Raw genomic sequence first — 21,720 nt, forward strand, 5'->3', positions numbered from 1 at the left:
TAGTAGTATTTATATGTTTAAGAGGCAAAACAGACATGGTTTATTCTTAACCCTCACTGAAAACACACTTAGGGAGGGAAGGTGTCGTTGCTATTCCACAAGGGAAAACAGAGGCCAATATATGTGACAGCAGTACAACAGGCTACCGAGCTTTGTCTGTAGATACTTAGTCAATTTCTCAACACTACCTCACCACAAACATACTCACGATCCTCTGTAATTTTCTAGGATACCAAAAAAAAAAAAAAAAAAAAGGATACTTCATCAATGACAAGTTACCAAATTAAAAGTGAACAAAAGCATGAACTTTTGTTTTAATTGTAGGAGTTACACATGCAGGTTTTACAGGACTCCATCAGCCAGAGAAAAGCAGCGCCAAGTGTAGGCAGCCGAGAGGGGAGCCCCATGCGAGCAGGCCCTGAGCTCACTCATGCCTGCGTATGGGGATTGGGAGTAAACAGAGCCAAGTGAATTCTGAGGTTTTCTTCTAATCTTACTTTCAACGCACCCTCTAGGTATTTAAAAATAAATAAATAAATAAATAAATAAATAAATAAATATGCAGCAGCAAACCACGTATGGCCTATTTGAAAAAATTATCACACAGTGAAGTTCTTTGCTTCCTGTTCTTAAATACTCTTTAATATTCCACACATTTATGTCACCACTTTCCTACAGCGGGAAGAAATTCTCTGTCTATCTATATATCAAATGATGGAAAGAGAACAGGCCTCAGTTCTGACTGTGTGGGCACACTGGTTCATATACAGGCAAACAACAAGTAATGTCACCCGCAGTTCCGATCTGGTGACCATAATGCCGCTGTAGGGTTGTCTCTTTTACAGAAGAGGAACTGAAGGGAGAGGTTAAGGTCACAGAGTTTGTTGGTGGCACAGAGAGATCTCACCTTCAGGTGTCCTACATACCACTTCTAAAGTTCTGAGGCGGCGGGAAGAATAATGGGCACATCCCAGCAGAATTTGAACTAGCATGTGGTCTCTGAGCTACAGTACTGCACCGGGTGGACTGTGGGTACTTGGAGGAAGGGGAAATTAGATTGTGGAAGAAAAAAATATAGCTCTGAAGATTTAGTTTAACTCCAACCTTAATATTCTGAGATCTAAGAGCCAAACTTACACCGTTTCACTCCTCTGCTCCTTCCACTTGGCAAAACCAGCCAATGTTTCCCTGTTGATTTCACCTGCACTTTTAACCATGATTCATTTTCCACCGAGTGCCCCCTCTTCCAATCTGACACCAGGAGATGGGTGGAGCCCATCGGTCCTCACCATCAGACCTTCCCGCCCTAGCAGCATAGGCTTTCTGCCTTGAAAAAGGGCCTGGGCAAAGCAGCAAGTTTCCTCTGGTTATCGCAGGCTGGTCACTGTTTAACCAACCCAGAGAGCCATGCACCAGGCACTCTGCTCCAAAGCTCTGAGTGTTACTTGCTCCACCTACGTGGGCAGGTGGGGTTGGTTCTCTGACCCTGTGGGAGCTACCAGAATAGCACTGTGTTGGGGAGTTCCAGAGTGCAGAAGGCACAGACTGGAAAGGAGATTTAAGAAATCTATCTCTAACGCTTTCTTTCCCTTCCAAAGATTACTATCATTGGGCCTGCATTTTAAAAAGAGAGGACTATTTGCGGAGAACGATTACACAATTTTGAGTTGTCTGTTCAAAGCTTTAACAATTCTTTTCAGGTTGTCATTTTATGGTAAATCAGAAGTGGGGCCACTTTATAATAGTCACTTGTTCCCTTTTGGTTTTAATCTGGTAAAGAGAGGAGTTGGCTACTTTTCTAGAATGATCCTTATGTTTTATGAGACTGGGTCTTCCTCCAGAATCTTTTCTTTCAGGTAAAATCACCCCAAATACAAATTCTCTAGACTCTTCCTCTTCCCTTGAATAGGCAATTCAGAAAAGGTTTTGGCTCTTCCCCTGAATTTCTGGGACAGATCAACTGCATAGGAATAACTAAAAGAAATGACTGCTTTTGGCCTTGGGATCACAGTTGTTTAAAATCAATTTTAGTTTTTATACCAAAATATTACTGAGATAGATTTTGATCTTTTTTCTCAAACAGCCTTTTCTTGCATAAATTGGTGAACCTAGCTTGTTAAAACTAAAAGATATCTGAAAACTGATTCAGGAACTGAGTCATACTTCCTGCTTTGAGACCCAACCACAACGTATGCACACTGGTGTAACAGCATTTTCTTTCTTCCATAAATGGCTCTCCCCAGAGCAAATACAGTTCAACAGGAACCAAACCTGCTACTTAAGCTATAGAAAGAAGCTAGTAAAACAAGGCATGGCCACCAAGAATTTCAAAATGCATGGACAACCTTTCTTATCTCCCCTATGGTAGTTATAAGGAAGAAGAGAAACTTGAAGCAGCCAGCTCTAAGGAAGTTTAAATCAAAAAATTTAAAGGGTAGATTTGTACCTAAATTTCCAGAATGAGAAATTAAGACCATAAACTTTAAAGGCCAGAGCTATATACCTACTTCACAATATTACAGAAATAGAATGGAACCCATCTCAGTCTTGAGACAGCTTTTTTTTTTTTTTTTTTAATATTTTACTTATTTATTTGACAGAGAAAGAGAGAGCACAAGCAAGGGGAGTGGCAGCAGAGGGAGAAGCAGGCTCAATCCCAGGATCCTGGAATCATGACCTGCGCCGAAGGCAGTTGCTTTACCAACTGAGCCACCCAGGCGCCCAAGATAGCTATTTTTAAAGTAGGCTACACAACGTGGAGCCCAATGTGGGGCTTGAACTCATAACCCTGAGATCAAGACCTGAGCTGAGATCAAGAGGTGGATGCTTAACCAACTAAGCCCCCCAGGTGCCCTGTGACAGCTATTTTTTTTTTTTTACTGGTCTAAGAATGTATTGTTTGGTGCATATTTTGGGAACTAAAGTTGTTTTGGGTTTCACTGGTTAGGGAACATCTTTATTTTTCTAGAGTAATAAACAACAAGCAAAGAGTCAAAGCTTTTTTTGAAAAACACCCTTCTCTGTAATATGGGTCGAGAGTCCCTGGTTAGGTGAGCAAGCCGTCCAGAGGTCACTGCCACAGACCTTCTAGGAGTGGCAAGCTGCCAGTAAGGTGAAGAGGAAACAAAAGACCCAAGGAAAATGACATGGAACATACCTCATCAGCACCATGTGCCTGAAGTTCCTTGTAGAATTTCAAAGAAATACTGACCATCACTTTTGTTTTATCTCCATTAGGATTTGAAATATGATAGAGGACTCCATCGAAATCTATGAGGGAATGTAAAAAAACCTGCTTAACTTGGAAATGGGAGATTAGATCTCAAGGTGACTGCCTACCTTGTTACAGGCCACAAGGAGGTCTTCCTTGGAAGCAGGTGTATGTTTAAATCCATGCAGAAAGTCAGCAAAAACACTGGGACAGAACTGTCAAGTACTGATCTCTTTGTTCTCTTCAAAATTACAAAACTATTCTTACCTTTGTTACAGCTTGGTGCTGAAAATATATATATATATATATTTTTTTAAAAAGCTTTTGTTGTGATATATTTTAAAGAAGCTATAATAGAACATAGAATAGACTCCTAGCCTGCTCCATGTGACTTCAACAATTATCAACACATGGCCAATCTTTCATTTAGATGTCCCCCCCAATGATTTATTCTAAAGTAAATCTGAGACATCGCATCATTTCATCCATAAATATTTCAGAATGCATCTCCAGATGATAAGGAAGAATTAAAAAAAAAACAAAACAAAAACACCAACACAGCTACAATACCACTGCCATGACTAAACGTTTAAGAATAGCTTCTTAATGTCAAATATCCAGTCTAGTGTTCAAATATTCTGCCTCAAAAAAAAAAAAAAAAAAAAAAGTTTTAAAATACTGTCATGTTATTTGAATTAGATCCAAACAAGGCCCCCACATTGCATTTGGTTATTTCTTAAGTTTCTTCTAATTTATATCCAGGCCCCCCTCTCTTTGGCTTCTATCTTCCTGCAGTACAGAGAGGACTTAACCCTGGGTAGTTCCTGAAACCAGGTGCTGAGGGCCATCGCTTTAGGGAGATCTGGCATTGCTGGTTAGTGGGAGGGGACAAGGATGGTGCCTGGTCTCCAATCACAGCACTTCAGAGCTGCAAAAAGTTTTCCAAAATCTAGTCAGGTACCCTCACTTTACAGAGGGTGATTGTTTAACTCCTTAAAGTCCACAAAGCAAGTGAGTAATATCAATAGCTAATTTTTTATAGGGACTAGAAAACAGTAACCTCTCTCTGACTTGTTGAACAGGCCTCTAGTATTATCCATGTTTCCCCACTACTCTAGTGCTAGGCAAATTGAGATGAAGGCTACTAGAAGGCAGTAATTTAATATTTCCAAGTTAAACTGAAGTTTATAACACAACATTAAGCCCCAACTTTTAAGATATCAGCAAGTAACTTCACATAGCTCCATAAATCCACAAAATGATCATCTAAAACAAAGACCTTGAGAAGACTTGACAATCAAGGGACAGTACTCCAAATCTCCAAATGTATTTTAGGAATGAGTTTTCTATTTTTATATTGTGCCTTAAAAGGGATGAAGTAAGAACACTTACCTGCAAATGTTACTTCTACTGCTTCTGGCTTGTTACTGCAAAACAAAAGAACAGTCCTTCAATAAAGATAGCTGTACTGCTGCTTGCCCCCAAGGGGACTTGCAGACTCCTGAGCTCTGTTCCAGATTGGAGCATTCAGGACCAGTCTTATGCTTACTGCTGACCTGAGACTGCAACTCATTTTCTCATGTACCTGAACCTTTGGGCTTCCTTAAGAGGACACAGAAAAGCTGCAGGACAGTTTTTGTTTTCTAGCTGCTGTCAAATCTCTGCTATAGCTGGTGCTTAGTTCAGAATTCCTTAAGACTATGATATGTATGTCTGCATATGTGAACTATAAAATGCCATCTTTTGATCAATGTCTCTCCCACAGGACAGTAGTGACGGACATGGAGGTAGTACATTCTGCTAAACAGAATGCAGAATGGTTTTAATCCACTAAAGAAGGGATAATTCCAGGCAATAAAACAAAACAGGAAGTTCTATACCATTTCAAAGACAATCTGTAAGTCTTCCTACACGTCTTTCCCTCTCCCTTAACGTCACCAAAGTTCTCACCACTCTCCTTCATGAAGCCCTCTCGGACTGGTTCTACCCTAGTTTTGTTTTGAAATTCCTGCACTGCACTTACATAGAAAGTGGAGCACAAAATAACACTGCAAAATCGCTGGGGACAGTCAAGACACCAAGGTTCCAGCTTTAGCTTTTCATCAGGACCATGTTTTCAGACCAATTAACACCTGCACGCCTGAATTTCTCACGTCTTAATTCATCTATAAAATTGGAGAATACAACCTCACTGAACTGCTAAAGATAAAGCAAGAGAACAAACTACTCATCCTGGAAGGCAACACCGATGGCCTGATACTTTCTGTGCAGCGCCCAGCTCAGCCTGGTACAGAAACTTCCACTTGATAAATGCTGCTGAGTTATTACCTAGAAGGCATGACATACATCCTAGCTATAAACAATAATGGTCAATTAACCTCCCATGAAAGCAACGTTATGGGATTTCCCCACTTCTCCTCAAAGCCCAATGGTAGGAAACAAAATAAGACTCCACGGTTTTATCTCTAATGACCTAGGACTCCAATGATTCCACTTTGTTTTATGGACCAACAAACAAGACACACACATTTCCACATTTATCCTTGCCTAATTTGCTCAAGACCTCACCATCAAGTACATCTTTTTTATACTACCTCCGCTCCCTTACCTGTAAAGGGAACCACAACTGAGCTGCCCTCTCGGGTTGCTGGGAAATAATGGAATACACAGGGTGGTGTATGCATGTTAAAAAGTGCTGCAGATGCTACACAGTTACTCTTCCAGGAAACTGGTTTTTATGAAGTGCTAGCCCTGCTGAAAAATCAACGGATACAAGTCACATACAGATTCCACTCTACTCCTGCACAGCCATCCGTGCATGGTTTAGGAAAATCAGTCCGGGAGACTCTAAGAATCAAAGCACTGAATGGGTTTATGGAGAATCAGTGAGTTCAGAATATAATGAAAAGAGCGACATGAAACCTTCCATTGCTTCTGACCTTTTGTCTGAAACTACAGCCAGGAGACAAAGACAATGAATGGCCAACCACAATTCCTCAACCTCTAAAAAGCAAGAGCAAAGCAAGAAGCAGAATAAACATTCATCTAAGGCTCACTTGCACGAACCATGAAGAGGCTGCACAATGGCAGGAAGCACCGAAGTCTGTTTCCCCTGGGAAGGATGGCTATGCCAAAACGTCAGGGTGGAGGCTTGTGAAAGTCCACATGGCGTCACTTAGTAGGTGGCTGGGTTTTGGGTTTTCTTTTTTTTTTTTTTAATCCTTAGGCTTTAACTCAGCCAAGGAAGGAGTGAGCTCTTCATTCTCCTACTCCATCAAAGATGGAGAAAAATTAGGTATAAATAAAAAAGCCTTAGGGTTCTAAGCTGTAAACATTGAAAGAAAAAAATTTTTAAAAGTAGGCTCCATGCCCAGCGTGAAGTCCAATGCAGAGCCTAAATGCATGACCTTGAGGTCACAACTGAGTGGAGATCAAGAGCTGGATGCTTAACCAACTGAGATACCCAGCCCCATCCCTCCCAATCTATAAACATTTTAACTGAAATTCTGAATTTCTCTAGGTTGTCAAGTTCTCTAAGGACAAATCCCCATTGGGAGAAGATGCTTAGGAAGAGCTATACTAAAAGGTTTGTTGCCTGACTTGGGAATATTTGTCAAATCACCACCATTAATACTTTAGTTTATGTTGTATGGCTGCACAGTAGGTTATAGAGAAGACAGGCTGTAGAGGAATGCATTTGGCCAAAGGAGTCTTCTGGAGATCAGGCAGGAGTTACAAACTCTGTGCCCAACAAAGAGACCAGATCAAGAGTGAAATATACCAAACAGGATGTGTCAATTCCAAGACCAGGTGTTTGTTACTTACTTTAAAACCCTGGAGCTAGAGGGGAATAAGACTGGGCCGGGGGGAAAGTGTACCACTTTAACAATACGAAAAGATAAATGGATTAAGTATTTTTTGTTGTTGTTATTTTACCATCTGCTAAAGTTTCAGATGCTGGGAATGAGTTTAAGCACAAAATCAAGTTCTTCGGAGTTGACTATTCAGCTCAAGTCCTGTCACTTACTGGCTATAAACCACACTCAATGTTGCTCAGATACTGCTGAGCCTCAGGTTCCTTTTCTAGAAAATGAAGATTAAAATGTTGTTGTGAAGACTAATTGAAATGACATGTGTACAGGACAGTTTCCCAACCAGTGTCTTGTGACTAAGTTACAGACAGGCTGAGATAATGATCCTCACAGCTCTCAGGGCAGTCCAATAGCAGGATCTCTAGGCTAGACTATTCACTCAAATGTGCCACACAAATACCATGTTCTGTGTGTGACCCATCGTAAGGTTAGAAGTCACCAGTGAAGGGTATCCGCACAGTGCTTAATGCATTACGTCTACTCTCTCCACAGCTCCCAAAAGCCCTTGTTTTCTCAACTGTAAATGGGAACTGCTGTCACATAGGCACATTCAGAAATCAAATGAAGTTATGTTATTAAAGCTTAGAGCACAGTGTCTAATATCACAGACAGTGATTGATGAATTAGTTTTTCTTTTAGGTGGAGTCAGAAAACACCAGACTTTGAAGTCACAGCTGGGAGAAGTTGTGCGATTATGCTAACTCCCAGAATCAGGAACTGGTCAGCACTACAAGGAGAACCCCATGAGTATCAGTGCTGTAATGTCCAGAATCCTAGAACAAACCAGCTAGATAAGTCCTCAGGGTTACTGACTGTATAGCATGGAACACTAAAATATATTCAATTTACTCAGATGGATTTTGAAAGTTATTCTTAAAATCGTTAGGAAAAATTTTCTTCTCTTCTTTTCCCAAGGAAGTTTCTAGAATGTCACCAATCAATAAAGAACTCCTGACAACTGTATTTTCCAATCCTCTTTTCTCATTAAGGATTTCGGAGTTTTTACTCCTGAATGCATCCAATTCCCCATTTGGGAATTTATGTGCCTCTTCTATTTTCTCCTTCTATGAGCTGAATGAAAAATTACTGAATTCTGCTATCTCACCAAAAGTTTTTGATCACTCTGCGGTTAATTCCCCTATAGGGCTCCCATCAACCTATTCGAGCAAAGACTACAAAATGTGGTCCCTACTCTCTGCTAAGCCAGACTCAAACTATGGAGAACAAAGATGATCTAAAAGCTAATTCATGGGGCGCCTGGGTGGCTCAGTGGGTTAAAGCCTCTGCCTTCGGCTCAGGTCATGATCCCAGAGTCCTGGGATCGAGCCCCTACATCATGCTCTCTGCTCAGCAGGGAGCCTGCTTACTCCTCTCTCTCTGCCTGCCTCTCTGCCTACCTGTGATCTCTTTCTTTCTGTCAAATAAATAAATAAAATCTCTTGTAAAAAAAAAAAAAGTGATTTTTTAAAAAGCTGATTCATGCAATATCAGAATAGTGATAAATTAAGCACCTAAAGAAATTAAGATTCATTCCACCTGGCTTCATCCATTCCTTCAAGAAATTAGTTCCTGAGCTAACCATATACACATGAGGATGCTGGGAAAGAAAGATGACCAAAGTGATAGGCCCTGCCCTTAAGGAGTCATCCGTTTCGTGGAGTGTAGCTCTGGGGCTTCACGCACAAAGTGGTGCCAAGGTCAGAAGGCAGACAGCCTATACAACTGTAACTACCTGTACAAAGACCAACCAGACCGTTCCATTTCTTCTAGATGCTTCTTGAACAATGTCCCAATTCCAAATCACTTCAAACCAGTCTCCCTGAGGACACATGCAGCATATTTAGGAATGAGAACAAGGTATCAGCAAGATTTAATTTATTCCTTTCTCAAATTTCTCCTCCCACAGTCCTTGCCCACCCCAACTGGCACCTCTTGCTTACTGAGCTTCACTCCCCCTCACATAACCACAGAGCCCCCACAACATGCAGAGCTGTGGCAAGAAGCCAGCATGCACTTAAAAGCAACAGCAATTCGCATGTGACAGCATTTCCTCAATTCTGGACTCCAGGCTCTAAGTTCATGGGCTACCTTCTAAGGCTGAGGTTCTTGTAGTGTACACAGTAACAAAAAAATTAAATTAATTTGCCCGATTACATCTGTCTTAATTGGGCATCTGGGTAAGAATTTCTAAATGAAAAGGCAATGCTGTTGACAAGACCTGTGCGAGTTTATTGGTAGTGCCGAGCACAGCTTCTTAATCAGCATATTCTCTTAGCATGTAGGCTGTTAATGAGACAATTTACCAATAATTACCATTTTGTGACGATATATGAACCGTTCCAATAAGCCATTTTCCCAGGAGTGTGGTAGGAAAACAATAAAAAGCAATTTGTTGGGAATGAATCTTAGGCTTTGTCCGAACTGCCTCCAAATTAAAAGGTGATCATGCCTAAATGTTCAACAGTTTTGATAACTGTTTACCCAAAAGAAGTTTAGACTCTTAGTAGGATGTCACAGACAAGAGGATTCAGGATGGTCTGAGGTGTCATTTAAAAAAACAAAAAACCCTCAGGAGGAAAATTACTGCAACTGTATTCTGAAGCATATACCACAAAACTATTTTTAAAACTATCTCACGCTTGCATTTTCAGTAGCTGCAACAGTGCTAGTGCTGTTCAACAGAACTTTCTGCAATAATGCAAATGATCTACATGTGTCCTGTCCAAATATAGCCACTACCAGAGACATGTGGCAACTGAGCACTAGAATCGTGCCTGGTGTGAGGAACTGGATTTTAGTTTTATTTTACTTTCTTCTTTAAACTTAACTAGCTACATGTAGCCACTGGCTATTATACTGGACACCACAGAGCTATGAGATTTACTCTGGAAGAGGCTGCTCAGAACGATGATTTCCCCCAACAGGTTTGCTCTGAGAAGCGTAAAGTCCGGGGCAGCTGCCCTCTCCCAGCAGGTTCGCGCACTGGCAAAGCCTTTCCAATTCCCAGGATTTCTCCTCCAAGCTACTCCCCTTCATTAATGTCTCTCTGCCATCTCGGCCGGCACACACCTCACCCTTTAGCTCCTCTGTAACTTTTGCCAATAGACTCTCTCAGAAGGGCCTCCTTTCGCTGTTTCTGCTTGGTGCTGAGCCCTGGTAGAATCCTATAAATGTTTGTGATTATCACACTAGTCATTTTTTGCTGAAAGTTTTAGTGTAGTAGGCATGCGCCTCAATAAATCCGTTAACTACTTCACTGCTGCCTCATGTTGTATGCCTGGAAACTCACAGCAGGCCTAGAAGCCAGTTTCTGATGGGTGGGATCTGCAGTCCCACCTACCTCCAGGCCTGCTATCAGGGTCTCTTCAAAGATTTTCAGAGAGCTTTTCAGCAGAGTATGTTTTGAGTCCCCTTACTTAAAGTCACACTTCAAAGGGAAGACAGCCACAGTAAAAGCCGAAACTTGCTGCCCTGCCCAATAACCAACATCGCTGTAACATATATTTGTTAAGAAATGTCCTAGAAGTTCTGGGCGCCTGGGTGGCTCAGTTGGTTAAGAAATGTCCTAGAAGTTCTAACTTACGCTTCCAGACTTGAGTGCTTATTTTAATTCCTCTGAAACAGTACTTTGTAAGATTTAATTTTCTAAAAGTTAAAGAACTATTGTTCCGGATGATGGGCTTTATTTGGAATCACAAATAGATATGAATATACTTCTACACTACAAGGCATGCTTCTACTTGAAAATGAACAGACATTTATCTTGTAGATCAGCTTATAACCACCCAGGCCTCATTCTTTGCTAGTCTGGACTCGAGAAGGCACTTAACAGGTTCAGCTATGAAAATGCAGAAGTTAATTTAACTTCCTCCTCTATGCTACACTGCTCAAAAAAAAGTACCCAGCAAGCACCCAAAATAAGACTCTGAGCTGATTCACTCACACATTTAAAAAGCAAAGGGACTGGTAAGTGAGACTGAAGAAGTAAGTTAGCTTAAAATATAAGCAACTGCAAGCAGGAAACAGGCTTCTTGTAAGCCTTACTTCAACGAAAACCATGCTTTACTTTACAGATTAACATCTGTGTCCTTATAAAAGAGATCGGAGACAAAATATGTTCAATTCAGGCAGTAGGTTAGAAGTATTTTTATTTAATGCCTCCAAACCACAAGTTCATTATGAGCACTTAGAAGTTCCCCTGCACCAATCCTTTCCCCTCTGTAGATCTCCAAGCAGTGACTTTCCTATGACTAGTTCCCAGTTCACCAGAAAGTTTGCATTCATTTCCTAAACTGTGCAACCAAGAGGCAAAGCCCCAGCCTCGCAACGGAGAAACGAGGCAAAGGGACTGGCTACAGGTTACCAAAAATTAGAAGCTAAAACCAGGTCCCTGGCTCACATTTTAAATATCAGAAAAGCAAAGCAGCTTTGGGGTAGGAGGTTGTTTTCTACCGATTCTTGTGTTTCACAGAGAAGGCAGCCTTGGAAATATGTGCTAACCTACCTTTAAAAAGGCCAATGGTAAATAAAGGTTATCTGAGAACTTTATAGACTTTGGATGCTTGTAAATGTGTACCTGGGCCAGGATTACCACATTAAAAATCACAGACCAGGGGTCTTGTATAAGAGTTTAAAAGATAAAAGGGTGGAGAAAGAATTATAACCTCAGGAGAGAGATAAGGAAGGGTGTGGATGGGGAGACTTAGCTTTGCTTGAGAAATATATTAACAAAATGACCAGAGTGTCTTACAGCAGGTTTCGGGGAAGGGAAACCAGACCAGTCGCGTTTTTCCGAGCTGCAAGACTGGGTGTGCTTTCAGTCTAGCCTCCAGCATCTTTAGATGAAGAGGTGGGGGTGGGGCTGGAGAGGGCGAAGGCTGGTGGGGATCTGGGCCTGCATCTTCTTCCCTTATCTGGTCCTGGAAATTCCTGAAAACTCCTTCCAACCCAATCCCAAACAGGCTTTCTTGGGGTTCAGAACAATGACGGGGAATACAGAGGGAAGGGATCCTCTGCTCCCTCCAGAAGGCAATGGGATCCTCCCGGAGTTCCGGCCTCAGCTGCCCTCACGTCCCACAGGTCTCCTGCCCTTTGGCACGCGCGCTCCGGTCCACTCGCCGCTTCCGCATCCTTCCTCCGAGCCTCTCCCCACGCATCTCTGCCCCTCACCCCACCGCGCCCAGTAGCCTCCCACGTTTACCCGGCCGGGTCCGTCCCCACACCCGGCCAGGTCTCCCACCTCATCCCTTCAAGTCTGGAGGACTGAACGACACTGAGGACCAGCGGGGGTCAACTCTGCCTCCCCCGCCACCCACCGGCCCCAAACGCGCGCTCACCCGGCGGCCGCGTTCTCGAACTTGAGCGCGAGCGTCTCCTCGATGATGCGGTTGTTCACCTCCAGCAGGATCATGGCGGCGGCTGCCCCGGGCAGGGGAAGGAGAAACAAGGGAGGGTGAGGGTGGGTAAGGGAGGAAAGGACTTGAGGGAGCGGCCCTGCTGCCCCGTGAAAGAGGGGGGTTGGGTGGGGTAGGAGGTCAGGGGAAAGGGAAGAGGGACCAGGGTGGGGGGAGAAGGGGAAGACGCGCGCTCGCCCTCGCACGCACTCGCTGTGGAGACACCCACCCACCCGACCGACCTGGCCCCCGAAGCCTGAACCCGCCTGCCGAGCCGCCGCCGCCGCCGCTGCCGCCTCACCGACAAGCCCGGTCCCCGCCCAGCCCCCGGCTCCAGCCGGCCACTTCCGCTCTCACACCCACTTCCGCTCGCTGCCCGGACGCGCGGCCCCGCGGCGCCATTTCCGCTTCGACCCCTCGTGCACGCGCACGCAGGGGCGTCGCGGAGGCTGGGCTGGCGCATGCGCGACCCCCACCCCTACCCTGGGTCCATTTCACTTTCTCGCAGAGCCCCTCCACCCCTCAGGCCCCTCTCCTGCAAGTTTGTCTCCTTGTTGGCTGTCATTCTCCGAGGCCTGCCTCACTGTCCAGCCCCTCCCTCCCGCTTGTCGCAGAGGTCCAGCTCCACCCTTCCGGTCGTGTCATTTCAGAGACGCCGCGAGAAGCCCGCCCTTGTCCTCTCCCAGCCGGCTCCTTGGCTCTCAGCTTGTCCGTGTGCCCCTTACTCATGCCACACTGATGGCTGTCTAGCGGTACCATCACGAATTCATTTCTCCAACAAATATTTAGCGGGCTCATGCTCTGTGCTGGGAGTGTAGTGGAGAATGATACGACATCCTGCCCTCGTGGAGCTTATAGTCTGGTAAAGGAAACAAAACCACTCTCAGTTATAGAACTACAAATAGTTAAAGGAGCAACGCAGGAAAGCAGTAAGTCACCTAGGTGAATAGGCCTCCCTGGGTTCGTCATGCCTCCACTCTGTGCCTGGGGAGTTGCCTCTGGGTGCGACGAACATGATTTGATTTCTGTCTTTGGTACCCTTGCGTTTCAGTACCTCTGCCAGAGACATACCTTCATACCTGAAGGTGCGGAGTCCGCACCTTGTGAACCTTGTTTCGTATTTTCCCTCCAGGCAGAATCTAATAAACTTAGCGAAGTTTCTTCTACGTGCATTGATTTATTTTCTGCTATTTACTCTTGAGGCGGGAGTGGGAGAATCCAAAACATGAAGAAAAACTAGCCCCTGTCATCAAGGCCCAGATAGCTCTTTAAAACAGATTCTTACATGCTAATATTTTAGAATTAATGTTTATTGAACTAAAATAATGCACATACCCCGTGCAAAAGTAAGCTAAATGTCTTGTAATGAAAAAAGCAGTTCACTGGCCTACTTTGTAAAGGCAGTATCTTCAATCCTTACCAGTTCTTCCTGATTTGATCTATATATGGAAGCAAATGCTTGTAATATTAATTCTCGATTTGTTAATTTTAAGCATTACCTGTTGACTTCCTGCAGTTACATAAGGTAACTGCCAATAATCAGCATTTAAATTATTGCGTGTGCAAATGCTTCTTACCAGTAAGCCCCAAAGTGCATTACAACCATGCCAACTAACTTACACAACCCTTTATTTTTTTAGACTTAATTATTGCCTTTTTTCTCTCTTACTTGTAGATTTTCTATATTATCTACAGTTGCCTGCCCATCCCCTCTCCCAAGTGCTCTAAGACCCGGTCAAAGTCTAGCAATATTTTCCATATATTCAAAGACATAAGTTGCACTTTTTCTCTGGAGTCTTTGTCCCAGATCCCTCCTTTCTCTTGTTTCAATCTGGATTGACTGCTCCCTAGACTTGCTGTACAGTTGTCTTTTGGGGATTTTCCTTACTGCTTTTCTGGGCCATTTTGCCCACTTCCTGGATCCAGGGGCTTCCCTTCTTGGTTTACTTCCTTGTTTTACTAAAGTATCTTCTCTAGTAACTTCCTAAGGAAGAGACTTAATGGATATGTTAGTGGAATCTGCATATTTGAAAACGCCCCCCCCCAAAGTAATCTCTACACCCAAAGTGTGGCTCTAACTCAGGACCCTGAGATCAAGGGTCACATGCTCTACCGACTGAGCTAGCCAGGTGCCCTCATATATGAAAATGTCTTTATTCTAACACTTGGACTATAGATGGACTGTGTTAAAAAGAAACTGAAAATGGTGTTGCTTAGGCCAACTCACCAACCTTCGGCTTAATACTTAATCAAATTATACCTTCAGCCTCCTCCAGAAATAGTGTCTTAACCATTAGTCAGAAATTTTCTTGTCAGCACCAGTAAGGTTATCAATCTCATGGGCCCTCTCCATCCCCCAAAGGAAGATGAATTAATCCTCTACTAAGACCCCTTTATCCCCAAGTGAAGGTGACATCACCTGAAATAACCATTTTTTTCTCGTTGACTTCCTTGTCCTGCCTTTATAAACCTTTCCTGGGGTGCCTGGCTGGCTCAGTGTATAGATCATGTGACTCTTGATCTCAAGGCCATGAGTTGAAGCCCCACGTTGGACATGGAACCTACTTAAAAAAGCAAACAAAAAACTTTTCCTTTTCTGTAGCCCTTCAGAACTCCCCTCTACTGGATGGGATGTTACCTGATTCATGAGTCATTTAATAAAGCCAATTAGATCTTCAAATTAACTTAACTTGTTTACATTTTTTAAAAAAAAAATTATTTATTTGAGAGAGAGAAAGAGGGTGTGCAGACGAGCTGGAGGGAGGGGCAGAGGGAGAAGGAGAAGCAGATTCCCCACTGAGCAAGGAGTCTTATGTGGGGCTCGAGACCCAGGACCCTGAGATCATGACCTGAGCTGTAGGCAGACATTCAACTGACTGAGCCACCCAAGCACCCCTAAATTTTGTTTTTTAACAGGTGGTTATTGATTTCAAATTGAAAATAATTTTGTCCTCATAATTTTGAAAGTATTACTTCATTTTCTTCAATCATCCAGGGGTGCTATTTAAAAAGTCTGATTCCTATTCCTATTCCTGATCCTTTGTATGTTGTATCTCCATATCTGGAAGCATTAGAATTTTCTCTTTAGGCTACTGGATGGAAATTTTATAATGATGTGTTTTGCTGTGAATTTTGTGCTGACCACTCATTCAAACTGGAAACTCATGTACTTCAGGTTGGGAGGAAATTTTCTTTCATTATTTTTTGATAATTTCTTCTCTATATTTTTAGTTCTCTTTCTGGAATGTCTTTTATTTAGAAGTTCCATTTTTGGATTGATTCTTTAATTTTCTCTTCTATTTCCTATTCTTGGTTTTTTTTTTTTTTGTTTGCTTGATTTATTAAGTTGTATTTATTTAAGTAATCTCTACATCCCATGTGGGCCTTGAACTCATGACCCCAAGATTAAGAATTACACGCTCTTCTGACTGAGGCAGCGGGGTGCCCCTGATTTTTATTTTTAGTTGTGGTAAAATATACATAACACAAAATTTGTTGTCTTGGCCATTTTTAAGTTTACTATTCAGTAGTGTTAAGAATGTTAACATTGTTGTATAACCACTTATTTCATCCTGCAAAACAGAAACTCTCTACCCAGTGTTTGTTGGATTTTGTTGTCCTGTTTTTCTGAGATATTTCTTCCCTTGTCGTTATCTTCAGCCATTTTAAGTTTCAGCTTTTCTGTCTTTAATTCCTAAGACCTTTTTAATGACTGACCCAACCTCATATTATTCTATCTTTGTTTTATGGACAGGAATATCTTCTATTTCTCTGAGCTGTTATAGTGTGTTTGTTTCTGCTCTCTGCTTTAATATGTTTCTTTGGGTAATTTTTAATGCTCATTTATTTAAATCTCCTTCTTTTATGCTAATGGCTATTCTCTAAAGTCTGGCTACTCTAGCAGTCTGTTTATATTTAAGAATGAGACTCTAAGAAGCGAAAGGGAGACTCAGTGTGTGGGCAAGATAAGTTCACTAACACCTTGCTACTCAGAAGGGACCACCAGCATTGGCTTCATCTGGGAACTTTTTGGAAATGCAAAATTTAAGTCCCCATTAAAAACTACAGATTTAGAATCTGCATTTTAAAAAATATTTTATTTATTTATTTGACAGAGAGGAGAGAGAGAGAGAGCACACAGGCAGAGAGAGTGGGAGAGGGGGAAACAGGCTCTTGTGCTGGGCAGGGAGCCTGATATGGTACTAGAATGCAGGACCCTGGTATCATGATCTGAGCCTAAGGCAGACACTTAACCGACTGAGCCACCCAGAGCCTCTAGAATCTGCATTTTATCAAGATCACCGGGTAATTTAAATGCACGTATTGTGAGAAGCCCTAGATTAATGGGTTTCATTATAAGGTGCACCAATGGTGTGCCAGACTTCACTGGAGGCCCACAAAGTTAATATTGGAAGGTCTTTTCACCAGAGAAGGAGCCTCCAGCTGTGTTGGGGGTTATAAATTTGACCGTGAACATTCCCAGAAGAATGCTTTGAGTCCCAGCTGACTTCCCCTTAATCTCATTATTAACCATGTGCCTCCCCGCTGGCTTCCACTGGGTTAGAGTCTATAGAAAATGAATCTTCAGTGGTGGTAGTAGAGGAAGAGGTGGAAGTGGGGTGGATGGGGGTGGGAAAGGGGTAATCCCTTGATTGCTGGTGCACTTAGAATGCCAAAGACTTTAAAAAAAATATTTTATTTATTTGACAGACAGAGATCACAAGTAGGCAGAGAGGCAGGCAGAGAGAGAGGAGTAAGCAGGCTCCCTGCTGAGCAGAGAGCTTGATGCGGGGGCTCGATCCCAGGACCCTGGGATCATGACCTGAGCCGAAGGCAGAGGCTTAACCCACTGAGCCACCCAGGCGTCCCCCAAAGACTTTTGATATGGATTTTCTTCCATTTTCTTTATCTCTTTATCGCTTTTGGTTTATTTAAATTTATGACTAATAGGTGATACATCTTTGTACTACCACCCACTTTTCTTGAATCTTAATTATAATATGTTATTATAATTAAACCTTCTTCAGAGCTTTTAAAAAAAGAACTATAGTTGAAACTTCCTGTGATTCCCACTGGATTCCATTCCTTTCTTCCCTTCCTTCCCCACTCCATAAACATAACCATCATCCTGCATTTGGTGTTTATTCTTCTCATGCATGTTTTTACGCTTTCACTGCATATGTATGTATCCATAAATAATGTATAGCATATTTTGCATGATTTTAAGCTTTTGTTAATAGTCTTATACTGTATATCTCTTTTGAAAATTATTTCTTTTAGTCAACAATGTACTTTTGAGATTTACTTATGTTGTTAAGTGTAGGTATTTTAACTGTGATAGAGCATTACAATGTGCCATTATACATTATGATTTTAAAGGTATTTCTTCCATTCTCCTATTGAAGAACACCAGTTCCTTCCAGTAATTCTGCTATCGCGAGCAATGCTACTTTGAACATTCTTGTACCTATTTCCTATATATAGATGTGAAGATTTCTTTCTGGCATGTTCCTCAGAATGTAACTGCTATTTTGTGGGCTACAGACATCTTCAATTTTGCTGGATGTTGTCCAGTTGCTTTCCAAAGTACTTGTACTGATTTATACTTCTACTGGTAGTAGAATAAATTGCTCCCTGTCCTTGCTTGCACTTGGTATTGTCAGCCTTTGAAATGGGTGGATATGAATAAACATTTCATTGTTTTAAAAAGAAGAATTAGCTAGGCAGAAAAAGAGGGATGTATGAAGGCCTAGAGGCGAGAGAACACAATATCTTGCAGAGAGTGAAAGCAGACCAGTAATTGTGGGGTAGAGCTGGAGGGCTGATGTGCCGAGAAAATGATAGCTGAAGACACAGTAAGAGCTAACATTTATTGCAGTTGAGGATTTATTCTGTTTTATGCACTGTTTGAAGAGCTTTACATGTATTATCTCATTAAATCCCTAGGACAACTCTAGGAAGTAGATACTCCTAGTAGTTCATTTTGTAAATGATGAAACAGATGCTGAGAGGCTGAAGAATGTATCTAAAATCATATGTGCGGCTGGTCACTGAGCTGAGATTTAGGCTTCAACTGTTGTGCTTTTTGATCACTATGCAATATTGGTATCTGGTGCTGAAATGGATAGTTCTGTATCTTGAATTAAAAAAAATCAATGCATTAAAAAACTGGATCTAACACTCCATTAAAAATGATGACAACAGCTTCATCCTGTTGAATCCTGATGGCCAAAGTAGGGAAATTGACTGGCTTTTTTTTTTTAAGATTTTATTTATTTATTTGTCAGAGAGAGAACGAGCAAGAGCGAGCATAGGCAGACAGAGTGGAAGGCAGAGTCAGAGGGAGAAGCAGGCTCCCTGCAGAGCAAGGAGCCCGATGTGGGACTCGATCCCAGGACGCTGGGATCATGACCTGAGCCGAAGGCAGCTGCTTAACCAACTGAACCACCCAGGCATCCCGAGGCCTTTTTTTTTTTTTTTAAAAGATTTTATTTATTTATTTGACACAGAGAGAGAGACAGAGAGGGAACACAAGCAGGGAGAGTGAGAGAGGGAGAAGCAGACTACCCTCTGAGCAGGGAGCCCAATGTGGGGCTTGATCCCAGGACCCTGGGATCATGCCCTGAGCCTAAGGCAGATGCTTAATGACTGAGCCACCCAGGAGCCCCAAAATTGACTGTTCTAAAACAGTCAGACATTTGTTTCTTTGGTCTTGAAGAGAGAGGCTGGAGCTCATCCTGGGGCTCAGGGGCTGTATGGCTGTCTTCCATTTAGTCCTCTGGATCTACTCTTCAACCTTCTCCACTCTAACATCATCTGGGCCCCTTTACACTTGGGCTTTGTGGCCTAATAGGAAGGCCCAACAGGAGGAGGAAGGAGAGAGGAAGAGAAGAGAGAGATACAGAAAGAGAGATTAGGGTATTTAATCCCTTGTATCCTCCTCTTTGTGAAGTTCCCTCAGGCTGACTCTGTCCCTCAACCAAATGTCACAGTTCCTCTCAACGTGACAACCTCAGCCCAACTCTTCCCTTCCTTTGGTGCCAGGTAACCATCCCTATTCCTCAAAGCTTAGGGCCTAGAGGTGATATCGACTTGGCTGCTGTTAGTCCTGGCTTATTTCACTCTTTCTTATGGTTCCTATACATTAAAAAAAATTTTTTTAAAGATTTTATTTATTTGAGAGAGAGAGAGAGAGGATGAGCATGGTGAATAGGAGCAGTGAGAGAGGGGGGATGCAGCTTCCCACTGAGCAGGGAGCCCAATGCAGGGCTCAATCCCAAGACCCCAGGATCATGATTTGAGCCAAAGGCAGCCACTTAACCTAGTGGCCCACCCAGGCATCCCACATCCACACTTTGTAAATAGCCCCTCCTCTTAAGTCTCCCATCTATTTTTTGTGGTACCAAGACTAATATGGGATAGAGAGTGATAACATAGAAAATAGTGAAACATAGTGATAACATAGATATACATGGATAACATAGTGATAACATGGAAAATAATGAAGCTCCAGGAATTGGTCCCTTCATTGAAACATTACTGAGCTGGCAAGAGCTTGTCAGAGTAGATTATTTGGAACTTTGGAGTCTAGTTGAACACTTGTAGCATCTAGGGAAATGCTTGATGAAGAAAGATGCTGGTGACTTTTGGTGAGTCTCAGTGTTTTATGTAGCAGCTACCATCCCTCATTCCCACAGCAAGTAGCTATTTGGATGTCATTCTACATCACTGACGTGACTTGCTGATTCAAGTGTAGGCAATAGGGAACTTGTCCTCCAAAAAAATCAGGGTTTTGTGGTTTGATCTGCTTGGCAGTTTGCTAATGGGTACTTACAGAGGCTGGTCATTGTTTCAATGCAGAAGTGACTTCCCCAGTCGTGTCAGTTAAGTTTTAAATATACAGAACACCCTTTTTCTTTCTTTTCTTTTCCTTTCCATTCTTTTCCTTTTTGGATCCAGGCATTCAAGGAAATCCCTGTCAGGTCACTGGCTGACTACAGAGGTAATAAAATGAGGCTTCAGTGACTACACACAACAAAGAATATAGTCTGCAAAATTGGTTTGGGAAAGGTACTAAATAAACAGATGACTGCAACTTTAATCACACAATAACAACAATCCCTATATGTGGGAGGATCTGATTTTCACAGTTACCACTTTAACATTCAAAATGCCCAATTCTCACATAAAATTGCACGGTATACAAAGAAACAACAAAGTATGGCCTATTCACAGTAAAGAAGAAGGAGAAATTGATAGGAACCATCCCTGAGGAAACCCAGATATTAGACTTACTAGAAAAGTACTTAAATAACTGTCTTAAATATATTAAAAAAGATGAAGGAAGCCATGGAAAAAAAAAACTAAAGAAAATCAGGAGAATGATGTATGAATACATATATAATATCAATAAAGAGATAAAAATTATAAATAGGAGCCAAAAAGAAATTCTGAACCTAAAAAGCAAAAGAATACCTTATCAGGAGATTTGAGTAGGCAAAAGGAAGAATCAGCAAACTTGAAGATGGGGCACATTAAAATTACCTAATTTGAGGAGCAGAAAGCAAAGAGAAATGAAGAATAGTGAATGCAGCATAAGGGACATATGGGACAACATCAACAATATCAGCATACACATTATGGAAATCCCAGAAGGAAAAGAGAGAAATGGGCAAAAATCTTTGAAGAAATAATGGTGACGAACTTTAAAATTTGTTGAATGTCATGAATATACAGCAGCCAGTAAGCTCCAAGAACTCAAAGAAGGATAAACACAGAGATCCACACTATTATATGTTATAACTAAACTGTTGAACGCTAAAGACAGAAAAATCTTGAAAGTAGCAAGAGAGAAGTGGCTTGTCATTTATGAGGGATCTTTGATTAGATTTAATGCTGATTTCTCATCGGAAAACAAAGGTCAGAAGGCAGTGGAATGAAATCTTTAAGGTGCTAAAAGAAAAAAACCCCATCAATCAAGAATTCCATATCCACCAAAACTGTCCTTAAAAAGTGAAGGAGGGGGCACCTGGGTGGCTCAGTGGGTTAAGCCACTGCCTTCGGCTCAGGTCATGATCTCAGGGTCCTGGGATCGAGTCCCTGCTGAGCAGAGAGCCCGCTTCCTCCTCTCTCTCTCTGCCTGCCTCTCTGCCTACTTGTGATCTCTCTCTGTCAAATAAATAAATAAAATCTTTAAAAAAAAAAAAGTGAAGGAGAAATTAAGACATTCCCAGATAAACAAAAA

At 42.2% G+C, this 21,720-nt stretch overlaps 1 protein-coding gene across 1 annotated transcript in view; it reads right to left on the minus strand.

Moving 5' to 3' along the window:
- The window catches only part of ARPC2 (actin related protein 2/3 complex subunit 2), a 29,382-nt gene extending 16,524 nt beyond the window's left edge, over positions 1 to 12,858 (minus strand). Inside the window, exons 1-4 of the mRNA XM_082691564.1 lie at positions 12,719 to 12,858; positions 12,420 to 12,501; positions 4,604 to 4,638; positions 3,158 to 3,270 (exon numbers count right to left, since the gene is read on the minus strand). Of these exons, the coding sequence (XP_082547690.1) occupies positions 3,158 to 3,270; positions 4,604 to 4,638; positions 12,420 to 12,493 (222 nt within the window). The 5' untranslated portion in view covers positions 12,494 to 12,501; positions 12,719 to 12,858. The remainder of the gene's footprint in view (positions 1 to 3,157; positions 3,271 to 4,603; positions 4,639 to 12,419; positions 12,502 to 12,718) is intronic.
- Positions 12,859 to 21,720: the final 8,862 nt, after the last annotated feature.

The sequence above is a fragment of the Mustela nivalis genome (assembly GCF_964662115.1).
Source record: "Mustela nivalis genome assembly, chromosome: 11".
Taxonomy (NCBI): domain Eukaryota; kingdom Metazoa; phylum Chordata; class Mammalia; order Carnivora; family Mustelidae; genus Mustela; species Mustela nivalis.